Source organism: Mya arenaria, chromosome 4 (assembly GCF_026914265.1).
Source record: "Mya arenaria isolate MELC-2E11 chromosome 4, ASM2691426v1".
NCBI classification, from domain to species: domain Eukaryota; kingdom Metazoa; phylum Mollusca; class Bivalvia; order Myida; family Myidae; genus Mya; species Mya arenaria.
In genome coordinates, this window is record NC_069125.1 from 50,810,120 (window position 1) to 50,829,048 (window position 18,929).

General features: G+C 40.9%; 1 protein-coding gene across 1 annotated transcript in view; it reads right to left on the bottom strand.

Moving 5' to 3' along the window:
- Window positions 1-209: 209 nt before the first annotated feature.
- Window positions 210-18,929, bottom strand: part of LOC128230375 (TPR repeat-containing protein DDB_G0287407-like) — a 47,931-nt gene continuing 29,211 nt past the window's right edge. The window contains exons 26-28 of the mRNA XM_052942588.1: window positions 2,596-2,706; window positions 2,181-2,405; window positions 210-1,959 (exon numbers count right to left, since the gene is read on the bottom strand). Of these exons, the coding sequence (XP_052798548.1) occupies window positions 1,894-1,959; window positions 2,181-2,405; window positions 2,596-2,706 (402 nt within the window). The 3' untranslated portion in view covers window positions 210-1,893. The remainder of the gene's footprint in view (window positions 1,960-2,180; window positions 2,406-2,595; window positions 2,707-18,929) is intronic.

The following is an 18,929-nucleotide window of genomic DNA, read 5'->3' on the forward strand; positions in this document are numbered from 1 at the left end:
TTTTAAGGGGCTATGAGAAGATACCTCTGATGGGTAACTAACACACGAACTCTCATGAGAGGAGGACACCTCCAAGTGTATACCACCAGATCAATCTCACGCCAATATGTTTTGTATTACAAGTTAGATAGATTCAAAGTTTAAATGACGGACACAGATGGACAAATCAGGCTGAACAGCGCTGCGACGTGCAGAAAACAAAGAACAAAATCGTTCCAATTATCTATACTATGTTTAATAATGGCAAAGGCCAAAAACTACAATCCATAAGATATATATATAATTGCACATACATGCTTTGTCTTAATAATGTGAGTATAAAAAATGTAAAATAAAAATTCAAACACTTAATAAACATACCTAAATTGGAATGAGTGAGCTATCACAGTCAGAAACAAATAAATTAATTACAGTACAGCTTGTATTTAAGAATATAAAAAGTTTCAGGCGCATAGCTGCTTATTTGGGAGTACACAGCAGAATCCACATGATTCTGACAAAAAATAAAATAATTCTGCCAAGGTTACAGTATTCGTTGTTAACAGTACATGCTGTTGCAGACATGGACATTGACATTGACAAATGTAATGATACAGTTCAAGGGCAAAAACGACAGAAATTTATTAACATAATCGGTGCTTAATTGTTTGCTATTTTAGACAAACAATCTGCCAGGAAAAGGTATTACTTGTTGATTTATTATCCTAAAACTGTCCATTTTTCAGAACTTAATAAAGCACCTCAGAACGCCAAGAATGCACCATAAAAAATCAAAAATTTAAGGGGAGAGGTGCATGCCCCTAGATCCCTCTGGTACAATTATGAATCCACATGAATAGAGGACCAGCTACCCTGAGTTTGCACAAAAAGGTTCCTTTTAACCCCATGAAACTGAGCAATAAGTGTATAAATGTTCTATATGTGTTCATATAGTGAAACAGTAGCTGCATGTTTATTATTATTTATATCTGAAAAAAATCATATCACAGTCTTTATCAAAGATGTTTATACTAAAATAGGTAAAAATAAATGCAAGAGAATCAAGTTCCTAAAGATATATGACAAAAAAGTCAATATATATATATAAGTGAAAAATAGACAAATGCTGAATATTGCTATAAGATATTATACATATAAAATCAATAAGAAACATGCATTTAAAATATTACATTTTATTACTACAAAGAAAGTGTGCCTTGATATTACTTCATTAGTTTTCAAACTTTTTCTCAACATGAAATACAGAAACCAACTATAGGGAAAAATCTGGTCAAACATTTAAAATATCTCTTCAAAGTTAATCTTTCCTTTAAATCAAATCAATGAATTTTCTGGTTTGTTTATGCTTAAATTTATGAAGTATTTCAACTAAATTCGAGTTAATTTGAAAATTATGTGGGAAATTTTATTAACTAGTATGATACCTATCATTAATAAGAGCAGCGAAATATTAAAATTTTATATTTTCACAGCAGTGACAAATAACATATTTCACAAAAAAGCATTAAAAACCTAATAAAACTAAATAAATATTTTAGTGAAAATTGCAAATTAAGTACATAAAAGAAATACTCAAAATTGTAAACTATTGCACAACTACTGGATTAGGCTAAATATACATGTAGATTACATTATCTAATGGTCACGAGCATTGACAGGTTTATAGCACATTTTAAATTTAACGCTTGTTTTTGTAAACGTAAGTCGGGTATGAGTTTGTCCTCAATAATATCTATTGGTTGTCCTCGATGATATTGATGGTTTGTCCTTGATCACATCTATGGTTTGTGCTTGATCATATCTATGGTTTGCCATCGATCATATCTATGGTTTGTGCTCGATCATATCTATGGTTTGTGCTCGAACATATCTATGGTTTGTGATCGATCATATCTATGTGTTGTCCTTTTCTTGTGTTTTTTTTTGTCCTTCCTTTATAAATTCTTGCAATTCAGCAGCCTGGCAAAAACAATATAATACATACATAAAGTTTGGTTGACAATCTGATTTGGTAAATATAAGAATAAAAAAAACTCTTTACCTGATACCACTGTGTACGTCAATTTTCTGAAAATCTTGAATAGGAATAGTTATTAAGACCTCACACGTACATACATATCACTGCAGCAAGTATAATGTTATATTTATCTGTTCATGAACAAAGGCTTATTTTAACTTACCGAAGCAGCAAGGCCTTCGTCCTTTTCAGCAATGTCAACAATCTTCTGACAATACCCGCTGGCAGCATCTAAGTGCCCTGCAAGGGCCGCCGTCTGGGCGACAAACATCAGCAGGTTCCCGTTGCTAAGCTGGGAGCCGTCCTCCATAGTCTTTTCAGCGTGCGGGTATGCTAGGTCTGGTTGGTTCAGGCGACGGTAACTCTTTGCCATATTCAAATTCATTTCCTGAAATATGATGAGTTTGCTGTAAAAGTCATCATTTCTAGGATGTTTTCATACAGATACAGGAATGTACTAATTTTTATACAATATCTTAGTATTAAATTCAAAATACTTATGAAATAAAAATTGTAACATCGACAGCAACAATAACAAAAAGGTTATGCTACATGATTTAGGGTTACAGTACACTCACAATGTTATCTGGGTATCTGATAAGCCCCTCCTGTAGAATACGCTGCTGACAGTCCTCATTTACCTCCCCTGTGTTGTTGTTCACACACCAGGCACTTGTCAGTACATACACCTGCAGACATGATATGTATATTTGTAAGGGCATTACTTTCATGTGAACACCATCCACAAGCACATACACCTGCAGGCATAATATGTATATTTGTAAGTGCATTACTTTCATGTGAACATGGTTCATGAGCACATACACCTGCAGGCATTATATGTATATTTGTAAGGGCATTACTTTCATGTGAACATGGTTCATGAGCACATACACCTGCAGGCATAATATGTATATTTGTAAGGGCATTACTTTCATGTGAACATGGTTCATGAGCACATACACCTGCAGGCATTATATGTATATTTGTAAGGGCATTACTTTCATGTGAACATGGTTCATGAGCACATACACCTGCAGGCATTATATGTATATTTGTAAGGGCATTACTTTCATGTGAACATGGTTCATGAGCACATACCCCTGCAGGCATTATATGTATATTTGTAAGGGCATTACTTTCATGTGAACATGGTTCATGAGCACATACACCTGCAGGCATTATATGTATATTTGTAAGGGCATTACTTTCATGTGAACATGGTTCATGAGCACATACACCTGCAGGCATTATATGTATATTTGTAAGGGCATTACTTTCATGTGAACATGGTTCATGAGCACATACACCTGCAGGCATTATATGTATATTTGTAAGTGCATTACTTTCATGTGAACATGGTTCATGAGCACATACACCTGCAGGCATAATATGTATATTTGTAAGGGCATTACTTTCATGTGAACATGGTTCATGAGCACATACACCTGCAGGCATTATATGTATATTTGTAAGGGCATTACTTTCATGTGAACATGGTTCATGAGCACATACACCTGCAGGCATTATATGTATATTTGTAAGGGCATTACTTTCATGTGAACATGGTTCATGAGCACATACACCTGCAGGCATTATATGTATATTTGTAAGTGCATTACTTTCATGTGAACATGGTTCATGAGCACATACACCTGCAGGCATTATATGTATATTTGTAAGGGCATCACTTTCATGTGATCACCGTTCATGAGCACATAAACCTGCAGACATTATCATCATTTGTCAGTGTATAATATGTTAATGGCATCAAATGAATACGGCACTCATAAGCACATGTGCATGTGTGTGTGTGTGTGGGGGGGGGGGTGCGTGTGTGCGTGCCTGCATGTGAGTGTGTTATGTAGACAAGTGCATAATAGATGATTGAGCACATATTTATGAAGACGGATATGTTTGTATGTATATCACCATTTACAAGCCCAGCCACATGCACACATAACATGAGTATGACAAGGACATAACATGTATAAACCACTTATCAGCACAAACACCAACATACAGATGTGTTTGGGTGTAGTGTAAGTAGACTAAGGCATAAGAGATAAACAACAGTTGTCAGCACATACAACTGCAGACAGATGGGTTTGTATATGTATTATGTGTACAGGGGTGTCACATGTGTACACTACTTGTCAGCACATACAACTGCAGCCCGATGGGTTTGTATGTGTGTTATGTGTACAGGTGTGTCATATGTGTAAACTACTTGTCAGCACATACAACTGCAGACAGATGGGTTTGTATATGTATTATGGGTACAGGGGCGTCACTTGTGTACACTACTTGTCAGCACATAAAACTGCAGACCGATGGGTTTGTATATGTATTATGTGTACAGGGGTGACACATGTGTACACTACTTATCAGCACATACAACTGCAGACCGATGGGTTTGTATATGTATTATGTGTACAGGGGTGACACATGGGTACACTACTTGTCAGCACATACAACTGCAGACCGATGGGTTTGTATGTGTATTATGTGTACAGGGGTGTCACATGTGTACACTACTTGTCAGCACATACAACTGCAGACCGATGGGTTTGTATATGTATTATGTGTACAGGGGTGTCACATGTGTACACTACTTGTCAGCACATACAACTGCAGACCGATGGGTTTGTATATGTATTATGTGTACAGGGGTGTCACATGTGTACACTACTTGTCAGCACATACAACTGCAGACCGATGGGTTTGTATGTGTATTATGTGTACAAGGGTGTCACATGTGTACACTACTTGTCAGCACATACAACTGCAGACAGATAGGTTTGTATATGTATTATGTGTACAGGGGTGTCACATGTGTACACTACTTGTCAGCACATACAACTGCAGACAGATAGGTTTGTATGTGTATTATGTGTACAGGGGTGTCACATGTGTACACTACTTGTCAGCACATACAACTGCAGACCGATGGGTTTGTATGTGTATTATGTGTACAGGGGTGTCATATGTGTACACTACTTGTCAGCACATACAACTGCAGACCGATGGGTTTGTATGTGTATTATGGGTACAGGGGTGTCACATGTGTACACTACTTGTCAGCACATACAACTGCAGACAGATGGGTTTGTATATGTATTATGTGTACAGGGGTGTCACATGTGTACACTACTTGTCAGCACATACAACTGCAGACAGATGGGTTTGTATGTGTATTATGTGTACAGGGGTGTCACATGTGTACACTACTTGTCAGCACATACAACTGCAGACAGATGGGTTTGTATATGTATTATGGGTACAGGGGCATCACATGTGTAAACTACTTGTCAGCACATACAACTGCAGACAGATAGGTTTGTATATGTATTATGTGTACAGGGGTGTCATATGTGTAAACTACTTGTCAGCACATACAACTGCAGACAGATAGGTTTGTATGTGTATTATGTGTACAGGGGCGTCACATGTGTACACTACTTGTCAGCACATACAACTGCAGACAGATGGGTTTGTATGTGTATTATGGGTACAGGGGCGTCACTAGTGTACACTACTTGTCAGCACATACAACTGCAGACAGATGGGTTTGTATGTGTATTATGTGTACAGGGGTGTCACATGTGTACACTACTTGTCAGCACATACAACTGCAGACAGATGGGTTTGTATGTGTATTATGTGTACAGGGGTGTCATATGTGTAAACTACTTGTCAGCACATACAACTGCAGACAGATGGGTTTGTATGTGTATTATGTGTACAGGGGTGTCATATGTGTAAACTACTTGTCAGCACATACAACTGCAGACAGATGGGTTTGTATGTGTATTATGGGTACAGGGGTGTCACATGTGTACACTACTTGTCAGCACATACAACTGCAGACAGATGGGTTTGTATGTGTATTATGGGTACAGGGGCGTCACATGTGTACACTACTTGTCAGCACATACAACTGCAGACAGATGGGTTTGTATGTGTATTATGTGTACAGGGGTGTCATATGTGTACACTACTTGTCAGCACATACAACTGCAGACCGATGGGTTTGTATGTGTATTATGGGTACAAGGGTGTCACATGTGTACACTACTTGTCAGCACATACAACTGCAGACCGATGGGTTTGTATGTGTATTATGTGTACAAGGGTGTCATATGTGTAAACTACTTGTCAGCACATACAACTGCAGACCGATGGGTTTGTATGTGTATTATGGGTACAGGGGTGTCATATGTGTAAACTACTTGTCAGCACATACAACTGCAGACAGATGGGTTTGTATATGTATTATGTGTACAGGGGTGTCACTAGTGTACACTACTTGTCAGCACATACAACTGCAGACAGATGGGTTTGTATGTGTATTATGGGTACAGGGGTGTCATATGTGTAAACTACTTGTCAGCACATACAACTGCAGACCGATGGGTTTGTATATGTATTATGGGTACAGGGGCGTCACATGTGTACACTACTTGTCAGCACATACAACTGCAGACCGATGGGTTTGTATGTGTATTATGGGTACAGGTGTGTCATATGTGTACACTACTTGTCAGCACATACAACTGCAGACAGATGGGTTTGTATGTGTATTATGGGTACAAGGGTGTCACATGTGTACACTACTTGTCAGCACATACAACTGCAGACCGATGGGTTTGTATGTGTATTATGGGTACAGGGGTGTCATATGTGTAAACTACTTGTCAGCACATACAACTGCAGACAGATGGGTTTGTATATGTATTATGGGTACAGGGGCATCACATGTGTACACTACTTGTCAGCACATACAACTGCAGACAGATGGGTTTGTATATGAATTATGTGTACAGGGGCATCACATGTGTACACTACTTGTCAGCACATACAACTGCAGACAGATGGGTTTGTATATGTATTATGTGTACAAGGGTGTCACATGTGTACACTACTTGTCAGCACATACAACTGCAGACAGATGGGTTTGTATGTGTATTATGTGTACAGGGGTGTCACATGTGTACACTACTTGTCAGCACATAAAACTGCAGACCGATGGGTTTGTATGTGTATGATGGGTACAGGGGCGTCATATGTGTACACTACTTGTCAGCACATACAACTGCAGACAGATGGGTTTGTATGTGTATTATGTGTACAAGGGTGTCACATGTGTACACTACTTGTCAGCACATACAACTGCAGACCGATGGGTTTGTATGTGTATTATGTGTACAAGGGTGTCACATGTGTACACTACTTGTCAGCACATACAACTGCAGACCGATGGGTTTGTATGTGTATTATGGGTACAGGTGTGTCATATGTGTAAACTACTTGTCAGCACATACAACTGCAGACAGATGGGTTTGTATATGTATTATGGGTACAGGGGCATCACATGTGTACACTACTTGTCAGCACATACAACTGCAGACAGATGGGTTTGTATGTGTATTATGGGTACAGGGGCATCACATGTGTACACTACTTGTCAGCACATACAACTGCAGACAGATGGGTTTGTATGTGTATTATGGGTACAGGGGTGTCATATGTGTAAACTACTTGTCAGCACATACAACTGCAGACAGATGGGTTTGTATGTGTATTATGGGTACAGGTGTGTCATATGTGTACACTACTTGTCAGCACATACAACTGCAGACAGATGGGTTTGTATGTGTATTATGGGTACAGGGGTGTCACATGTGTACACTACTTGTCAGCACATACAACTGCAGACAGATGGGTTTGTATATGTATTATGGGTACAGGGGCATCACATGTGTACACTACTTGTCAGCACATACAACTGCAGACCGATGGGTTTGTATATGTATTATGTGTACAGGGGTGTCACATGTGTAAACTACTTGTCAGCACATAAAACTGCAGACAGATGGGTTTGTATGTGTATTATGGGTACAGGGGCGTCACATGTGTACACTACTTGTCAGCACATACAACTGCAGACAGATGGGTTTGTATATGTATTATGTGTACAGGGGTGTCACATGTGTACACTACTTGTCAGCACATACAACTGCAGACCGATGGGTTTGTATGTGTATTATGGGTACAGGTGTGTCATATGTGTAAACTACTTGTCAGCACATACAACTGCAGACAGATGAGTTTGTATATGTATTATGGGTACAGGGGCATCACATGTGTACACTACTTGTCAGCACATACAACTGCAGACCGATGGGTTTGTATGCGTATTATGTGTACAAGGGTGTCATATGTGTAAACTACTTGTCAGCACATACAACTGCAGACCGATGGGTTTGTATGTGTATTATGGGTACAGGGGTGTCATATGTGTAAACTACTTGTCAGCACATACAACTGCAGACAGATGGGTTTGTATGTGTATTATGGGTACAGGGGTGTCATATGTGTAAACTACTTGTCAGCACATACAACTGCAGACCGATTGGTTTGTATGTGTATTATGGGTACAGGGGTGTCATATGTGTACACATCTTGTCAGCACATACAACTGCAGACCGATGGGTTTGTATGTGTATTATGGGTACAGGGGCGTCACATGTGTACACTACTTGTAAGCAACTACAACTGCAGACAGATGGGTTTGTATGCGTATTATGTGTACAAAGGTGTCATATGTGTAAACTACTTGTCAGCACATACAACTGCAGACCGATGGGTTTGTATGTGTATTATGGGTACAGGGGTGTCATATGTGTAAACTACTTGTCAGCACATACAACTGCAGACCGATTGGTTTGTATGTGTATTATGGGTACAGGGGTGTCATATGTGTAAACTACTTGTCAGCACATACAACTGCAGACCGATGGGTTTGTATGTGTATTATGGGTACAGGGGTGTCATATGTGTACACATCTTGTCAGCACATACAACTGCAGACCGATGGGTTTGTATGTGTATTATGGGTACAGGGGCGTCACATGTGTACACTACTTGTAAGCAACTACAACTGCAGACAGATGGGTTTGTATGTGTATTATGGGTACAGGTGTGTCATATGTGTAAACTACTTGTCAGCACATACAACTGCAGATCGATGGGTTTGTATGTGTATTATGGGTACAGGGGTGTCATATGTGTAAACTACTTGTCAGCACATACAACTGCAGTCCGATGGGTTTGTATGTGTATTATGGGTACAGGTGTGTCATATGTGTAAACTACTTGTCAGCACATACAACTGCAGACAGATGGGTTTGTATGTGTATTATGGGTACAGGGGTGTCACATGTGTACACTACTTGTCAGCACATACAACTGCAGACCGATGGGTTTGTATGTGTATTATGGGTACAGGTGTGTCATATGTGTAAACTACTTGTCAGCACATACAACTGCAGACCGATGGGTTTGTATGTGTATTATGGGTACAGGGGTGTCACATGTGTACACTACTTGTCAGCACATACAACTGCAGACAGATGGGTTTGTATGTGTATTATGGGTACAGGTGTGTCATATGTGTAAACTACTTGTAAGCACATACAACTGCAGACAGATGGGTTTGTATGTGTATTATGGGTACAGGTGTGTCATATGTGTAAAATACTTGTCAGCACATACAACTGCAGACAGATGGGTTTGTATGTGTATTATGTGTACAGGTGTGTCATATGTGTAAACTACTTGTCAGCACATACAACTGCAGACAGATGGGTTTGTATGTGTATTATGGGTACAGGTGTGTCATATGTGTAAACTACTTGTCAGCACATACAACTGCAGACAGATAGGTTTGTATGTGTATTATGGGTACAGGTGTGTCATATGTGTAAACTACTTGTCAGCACATACAACTGCAGACAGATGGGTTTGTATGTGTATTATGGGTACAGGGGCGTCACATGTGTACACTACTTGTCAGCACATACAACTGCAGACAGATGGGTTTGTATGTGTATTATGGGTACAGGGGCGTCACATGTGTACACTACTTGTCAGCACATACAACTGCAGACAGATGGGTTTGTATGTGTATTATGGGTACAGGGGCGTCACATGTGTACACTACTTGTCAGCACATACAACTGCAGACAGATGGGTTTGTATGTGTATTATGGGTACAGGTGTGTCATATGTGTAAACTACTTGTCAGCACATACAACTGCAGACAGATGGGTTTGTATGTGTATTATGGGTACAGGGGTGTCACATGTGTACACTACTTGTCAGCACATACAACTGCAGACAGATAGGTTTGTATGTGTATTATGGGTACAGGGGCATCACATGTGTACACTACTTGTCAGCACATACAACTGCAGACAGATGGGTTTGTATGTGTATTATGTGTACAGGGGCGTCACATGTGTACACTACTTGTCAGCACATACAACTGCAGACAGATGGGTTTGTATGTGTATTATGGGTACAGGGGCGTCACATGTGTACACTACTTGTCAGCACATACAACTGCAGACAGATGGGTTTGTATGTGTATTATGGGTACAGGGGCGTCACATGTGTACACTACTTGTCAGCACATACAACTGCAGACAGATGGGTTTGTATGTGTATTATGTGTACAGGGGCGTCACATGTGTACACTACTTGTCAGCACATACAACTGCAGACAGATAGGTTTGTATGTGTATAATGGGTACAGGGGTGTCATATGTGTAAACTACTTGTCAGCACATACAACTGCAGACCGATAGGTTTGTATATGTATTATGTGTACAGGGGCGTCACATGTGTACACTACTTGTCAGCACATACAACTGCAGACAGATAGGTTTGTATGTGTATTATGGGTACACGGGCGTCACATGTGTACACTACTTGTCAGCACATAAAACTGCAGACCGATGGGTTTGTATATGTATTATGTGTACAGGGGTGTCACATGTGTACACTACTTGTCAGCACATACAACTGCAGACAGATGGGTTTGTATGTGTATTATGGGTACAGGGGCGTCACATGTGTACACTACTTGTCAGCACATACAACTGCAGACCGATGGGTTTGTATATGTATTATGTGTACAGGGGTGTCACATGTGTACACTACTTGTCAGCACATACAACTGCAGACAGATGGGTTTGTATGTGTATTATGGGTACAGGGGCGTCACATGTGTACACTACTTGTCAGCACATACAACTGCAGACAGATGGGTTTGTATGTGTATTATGGGTACAGGGGCGTCACATGTGTACACTACTTGTCAGCACATACAACTGCAGACAGATGGGTTTGTATGTGTATTATGGGTACAGGGGCGTCACTAGTGTACACTACTTGTCAGCACATAAAACTGCAGACCGATGGGTTTGTATGTGTATTATGGGTACAGGGGGCGTCATATGTGTACACTACTTGTCAGCACATACAACTGCAGACAGATAGGTTTGTATGTGTATTATGGGTACAGGGGCGTCACATGTGTAAACTACTTGTCAGCACATACAACTGCAGACAGATAGGTTTGTATGTGTATTATGGGTACAGGGGCGTCACATGTGTACACTACTTGTCAGCACATACAACTGCAGACCGATGGGTTTGTATGTGTATTATGTGTACAGGGGTGTCACATGTGTACACTACTTGTCAGCACATACAACTGCAGACCGATGGGTTTGTATGTGTATTATGTGTACAAGGGTGTCATATGTGTAAACTACTTGTCAGCACATACAACTGCAGACCGATGGGTTTGTATGTGTATTATGGGTACAGGGGTGTCATATGTGTAAACTACTTGTCAGCACATACAACTGCAGACCGATGGGTTTGTATGTGTATTATGGGTACAGGGGTGTCATATGTGTACACATCTTGTCAGCACATACAACTGCAGACCGATGGGTTTGTATGTGTATTATGGGTACAGGGTCGTCACATGTGTACACTACTTGTAAGCAACTACAACTGCAGACAGATGGGTTTGTATGTGTATTATGGGTACAGGTGTGTCATATGTGTAAACTACTTGTCAGCACATACAACTGCAGACCGATGGGTTTGTATGTGTATTATGGGTACAGGGGTGTCATATGTGTAAAATACTTGTCAGCACATACAACTGCAGACCAATGGGTTTGTATGTGTATTATGGGTACAGGTGTGTCATATGTGTACACTACTTGTCAGCACATACAACTGCAGACAGATGGGTTTGTATGTGTATTATGTGTACAGGGGTGTCACATGTGTACACTACTTGTCAGCACATAAAACTGCAGACCGATGGGTTTGTATGTGTATGATGGGTACAGGGGCGTCATATGTGTACACTACTTGTCAGCACATACAACTGCAGACAGATGGGTTTGTATGTGTATTATGTGTACAAGGGTGTCACATGTGTACACTACTTGTCAGCACATACAACTGCAGACCGATGGGTTTGTATGTGTATTATGTGTACAAGGGTGTCACATGTGTACACTACTTGTCAGCACATACAACTGCAGACCGATGGGTTTGTATGTGTATTATGGGTACAGGTGTGTCATATGTGTAAACTACTTGTCAGCACATACAACTGCAGACCGATGGGTTTGTATATGTATTATGGGTACAGGGGCATCACATGTGTAAACTACTTGTCAGCACATACAACTGCAGACAGATGGGTTTGTATGTGTATTATGGGTACAGGGGCATCACATGTGTACACTACTTGTCAGCACATACAACTGCAGACAGATGGGTTTGTATGTGTATTATGTGTACAAGGGTGTCATATGTGTAAACTACTTGTCAGCACATACAACTGCAGACAGATGGGTTTGTATGTGTATTATGGGTACAGGTGTGTCATATGTGTACACTACTTGTCAGCACATACAACTGCAGACAGATGGGTTTGTATGTGTATTATGGGTACAGGGGTGTCATATGTGTAAACTACTTGTCAGCACATACAACTGCAGACAGATGGGTTTGTATATGTATTATGGGTACAGGGGCATCACATGTGTACACTACTTGTCAGCACATACAACTGCAGACCGATGGGTTTGTATATGTATTATGTGTACAGGGGTGTCACATGTGTAAACTACTTGTCAGCACATAAAACTGCAGACCGATGGGTTTGTATGTGTATTATGGGTACAGGGGCGTCACATGTGTACACTACTTGTCAGCACATACAACTGCAGACAGATGGGTTTGTATATGTATTATGTGTACAAGGGTGTCACATGTGTACACTACTTGTCAGCACATACAACTGCAGACCGATGGGTTTGTATGTGTATTATGGGTACAGGTGTGTCATATGTGTAAACTACTTGTCAGCACATACAACTGCAGACAGATGAGTTTGTATATGTATTATGGGTACAGGGGCATCACATGTGTACACTACTTGTCAGCACATACAACTGCAGACCGATGGGTTTGTATGCGTATTATGTGTACAAGGGTGTCATATGTGTAAACTACTTGTCAGCACATACAACTGCAGACCGATGGGTTTGTATGTGTATTATGGGTACAGGGGTGTCATATGTGTAAACTACTTGTCAGCACATACAACTGCAGACAGATGGGTTTGTATGTGTATTATGGGTACAGGGGTGTCATATGTGTAAACTACTTGTCAGCACATACAACTGCAGACCGATTGGTTTGTATGTGTATTATGGGTACAGGGGTGTCATATGTGTACACATCTTGTCAGCACATACAACTGCAGACCGATGGGTTTGTATGTGTATTATGGGTACAGGGGCGTCACATGTGTACACTACTTGTAAGCAACTACAACTGCAGACAGATGGGTTTGTATGCGTATTATGTGTACAAAGGTGTCATATGTGTAAACTACTTGTCAGCACATACAACTGCAGACCGATGGGTTTGTATGTGTATTATGGGTACAGGGGTGTCATATGTGTAAACTACTTGTCAGCACATACAACTGCAGACCGATTGGTTTGTATGTGTATTATGGGTACAGGGGTGTCATATGTGTAAACTACTTGTCAGCACATACAACTGCAGACCGATGGGTTTGTATGTGTATTATGGGTACAGGGGTGTCATATGTGTACACATCTTGTCAGCACATACAACTGCAGACCGATGGGTTTGTATGTGTATTATGGGTACAGGGGCGTCACATGTGTACACTACTTGTAAGCAACTACAACTGCAGACAGATGGGTTTGTATGTGTATTATGGGTACAGGTGTGTCATATGTGTAAACTACTTGTCAGCACATACAACTGCAGATCGATGGGTTTGTATGTGTATTATGGGTACAGGGGTGTCATATGTGTAAACTACTTGTCAGCACATACAACTGCAGTCCGATGGGTTTGTATGTGTATTATGGGTACAGGTGTGTCATATGTGTAAACTACTTGTCAGCACATACAACTGCAGACAGATGGGTTTGTATGTGTATTATGGGTACAGGGGTGTCACATGTGTACACTACTTGTCAGCACATACAACTGCAGACCGATGGGTTTGTATGTGTATTATGGGTACAGGTGTGTCATATGTGTAAACTACTTGTCAGCACATACAACTGCAGACCGATGGGTTTGTATGTGTATTATGGGTACAGGGGTGTCACATGTGTACACTACTTGTCAGCACATACAACTGCAGACAGATGGGTTTGTATGTGTATTATGGGTACAGGTGTGTCATATGTGTAAACTACTTGTAAGCACATACAACTGCAGACAGATGGGTTTGTATGTGTATTATGGGTACAGGTGTGTCATATGTGTAAAATACTTGTCAGCACATACAACTGCAGACAGATGGGTTTGTATGTGTATTATGTGTACAGGTGTGTCATATGTGTAAACTACTTGTCAGCACATACAACTGCAGACAGATGGGTTTGTATGTGTATTATGGGTACAGGTGTGTCATATGTGTAAACTACTTGTCAGCACATACAACTGCAGACAGATAGGTTTGTATGTGTATTATGGGTACAGGTGTGTCATATGTGTAAACTACTTGTCAGCACATACAACTGCAGACCAATGGGTTTGTATGTGTATTATGGGTACAGGGGCGTCACATGTGTACACTACTTGTCAGCACATACAACTGCAGACAGATGGGTTTGTATGTGTATTATGGGTACAGGGGCGTCACATGTGTACACTACTTGTCAGCACATACAACTGCAGACAGATGGGTTTGTATGTGTATTATGGGTACAGGGGCGTCATATGTGTAAACTACTTGTCAGCACATACAACTGCAGACAGATGGGTTTGTATGTGTATTATGGGTACAGGTGTGTCATATGTGTAAACTACTTGTCAGCACATACAACTGCAGACCGATGGGTTTGTATGTGTATTATGGGTACAGGGGTGTCACATGTGTACACTACTTGTCAGCACATACAACTGCAGACAGATAGGTTTGTATGTGTATTATGGGTACAGGGGCATCACATGTGTAAACTACTTGTAAGCACATACAACTGCAGACAGATGGGTTTGTATGTGTATTATGGGTACAGGGGCGTCACATGTGTACACTACTTGTCAGCACATACAACTGCAGACAGATGGGTTTGTATGTGTATTATGGGTACAGGGGCATCACATGTGTACACTACTTGTCAGCACATACAACTGCAGACCGATGGGTTTGTATGTGTATTATGGGTACAGGGGCGTCACATGTGTACACTACTTGTCAGCACATACAACTGCAGACCGATGGGTTTGTATGTGAATTATGTGTACAGGGGCGTCACATGTGTACACTACTTGTCAGCACATACAACTGCAGACAGATAGGTTTGTATGTGTATAATGGGTACAGGGGTGTCATATGTGTAAACTACTTGTCAGCACATACAACTGCAGACCGATAGGTTTGTATATGTATTATGTGTACAGGGGCGTCACATGTGTACACTACTTGTCAGCACATACAACTGCAGACAGATAGGTTTGTATGTGTATTATGGGTACACGGGCGTCACATGTGTACACTACTTGTCAGCACATAAAACTGCAGACCGATGGGTTTGTATATGTATTATGTGTACAGGGGTGTCACATGTGTACACTACTTGTCAGCACATACAACTGCAGACAGATAGGTTTGTATGTGTATTATGGGTACAGGGGCGTCACATGTGTACACTACTTGTCAGCACATAAAACTGCAGACAGATGGGTTTGTATATGTATTATGTGTACAGGGGCGTCACATGTGTACACTACTTGTCAGCACATACAACTGCAGACAGATGGGTTTGTATGTGTATTATGGGTACAGGGGCGTCACATGTGTACACTACTTGTCAGCACATACAACTGCAGACAGATGGGTTTGTATGTGTATTATGGGTACAGGGGCGTCACATGTGTACACTACTTGTCAGCACATACAACTGCAGACAGATGGGTTTGTATGTGTATTATGGGTACAGGGGCGTCACATGTGTACACTACTTGTCAGCACATAAAACTGCAGACCGATGGGTTTGTATGTGTATTATGGGTACAGGGGCGTCATATGTGTACACTACTTGTCAGCACATACAACTGCAGACAGATAGGTTTGTATGTGTATTATGGGTACAGGGGCGTCACATGTGTAAACTACTTGTCAGCACATACAACTGCAGACAGATAGGTTTGTATGTGTATTATGGGTACAGGGGCGTCACATGTGTACACTACTTGTCAGCACATACAACTGCAGACCGATGGGTTTGTATGTGTATTATGTGTACAGGGGTGTCACATGTGTACACTACTTGTCAGCACATACAACTGCAGACCGATGGGTTTGTATGTGTATTATGTGTACAAGGGTGTCATATGTGTAAACTACTTGTCAGCACATACAACTGCAGACCGATGGGTTTGTATGTGTATTATGGGTACAGGGGTGTCATATGTGTAAACTACTTGTCAGCACATACAACTGCAGACCGATGGGTTTGTATGTGTATTATGGGTACAGGGGTGTCATATGTGTACACATCTTGTCAGCACATACAACTGCAGACCGATGGGTTTGTATGTGTATTATGGGTACAGGGTCGTCACATGTGTACACTACTTGTAAGCAACTACAACTGCAGACAGATGGGTTTGTATGTGTATTATGGGTACAGGTGTGTCATATGTGTAAACTACTTGTCAGCACATACAACTGCAGACCGATGGGTTTGTATGTGTATTATGGGTACAGGGGTGTCATATGTGTAAAATACTTGTCAGCACATACAACTGCAGACCAATGGGTTTGTATGTGTATTATGGGTACAGGTGTGTCACATGTGTACACTACTTGTCAGCACATACAACTGCAGACAGATGGGTTTGTATGTGTATTATGTGTACAGGGGCGTCACATGTGTACACTACTTGTCAGCACATACAACTGCAGACAGATGGGTTTGTATGTGTATTATGGGTACAGGGGCGTCACATGTGTACACTACTTGTCAGCACATACAACTGCAGACAGATGGGTTTGTATGTGTATTATGGGTACAGGGGCGTCACATGTGTACACTACTTGTCAGCACATACAACTGCAGACAGATAGGTTTGTATGTGTATTATGGGTACAGGGGTGTCATATGTGTAAACTACTTGTCAGCACATACAACTGCAGACAGATAGGTTTGTATGTGTATTATGGGTACAGGGGCGTCACATGTGTACACTACTTGTCAGCACATACAACTGCAGATAGATAGGTTTGTATGTGTATTATGGGTACAGGGGTGTCATATGTGTAAACTACTTGTCAGCACATACAACTGCAGACCGATGGGTTTGTATGTGTATTATGGGTACAGGGGTGTCACATGTGTACACTACTTGTCAGCACATACAACTGCAGACCGATGGGTTTGTATGTGTATTATGTGTACAGGGGTGTCACATGTGTACACTACTTGTCAGCACATACAACTGCAGACAGATGGGTTTGTATGTGAATTATGGGTACAGGTGTGTCATATGTGTAAACTACTTGTCAGCACATACAACTGCAGACAGATAGGTTTGTATGTGTATTATGGGTACAGGGGCATCACATGTGTAAACTACTTGTAAGCACATACAACTGCAGACAGATGGGTTTGTATGTGTATTATATGTACAGGGGTGTCACATGTGTACACTACTTGTCAGCACATACAACTGCAGACAGATGGGTTTGTATGTGTATTATGGGTACAGGGGCGTCACATGTGTACACTACTTGTCAGCACATACAACTGCAGACCGATGGGTTTGTATGTGTATTATGTGTACAAGGGTGTCACATGTGTAAACTACTTGTCAGCACATACAACTGCAGACAGATAGGTTTGTATGTGTATTATGTGTACAGGGGTGTCATATGTGTAAACTACTTGTCAGCACATAAAACTGCAGACCGATGGGTTTGTATATGTATTATGTGTACAGGGGTGTCATATGTGTAAACTACTTGTCAGCACATACAACTGCAGACAGATGGGTTTGTATGTGTATTATGGGTACAGGGGTGTCACATGTGTAAACTACTTGTCAGCACATACAACTGCAGACAGATAGGTTTGTATATGTATTATGGGTACAGGGGTGTCACATGTGTAAACTACTTGTCAGCACATACAACTGCAGACAGATGGGTTTGTTTGTATGTGTATTATGGGTACAGGGGTGTCACATGTGTAAACTACTTGTCAGCACATACAACTGCAGACAGATAGGTTTGTATGTGTATGATGGGTACAGGGGCATAACATGTGTACACTACTTGTCAGCACATACAACTGCAGACCGATGGGTTTGTATGTGTATTATGTGTACAGGTGTGTCATATGTGTAAACTACTTGTCAGCACATACAACTGCAGACAGATGGGTTTGTATGTGTATTATGGGTACAGGGGTGTCACATGTGTAAACTACTTGTCAGCACATACAACTGCAGACAGATAGGTTTGTATGTGTATTAT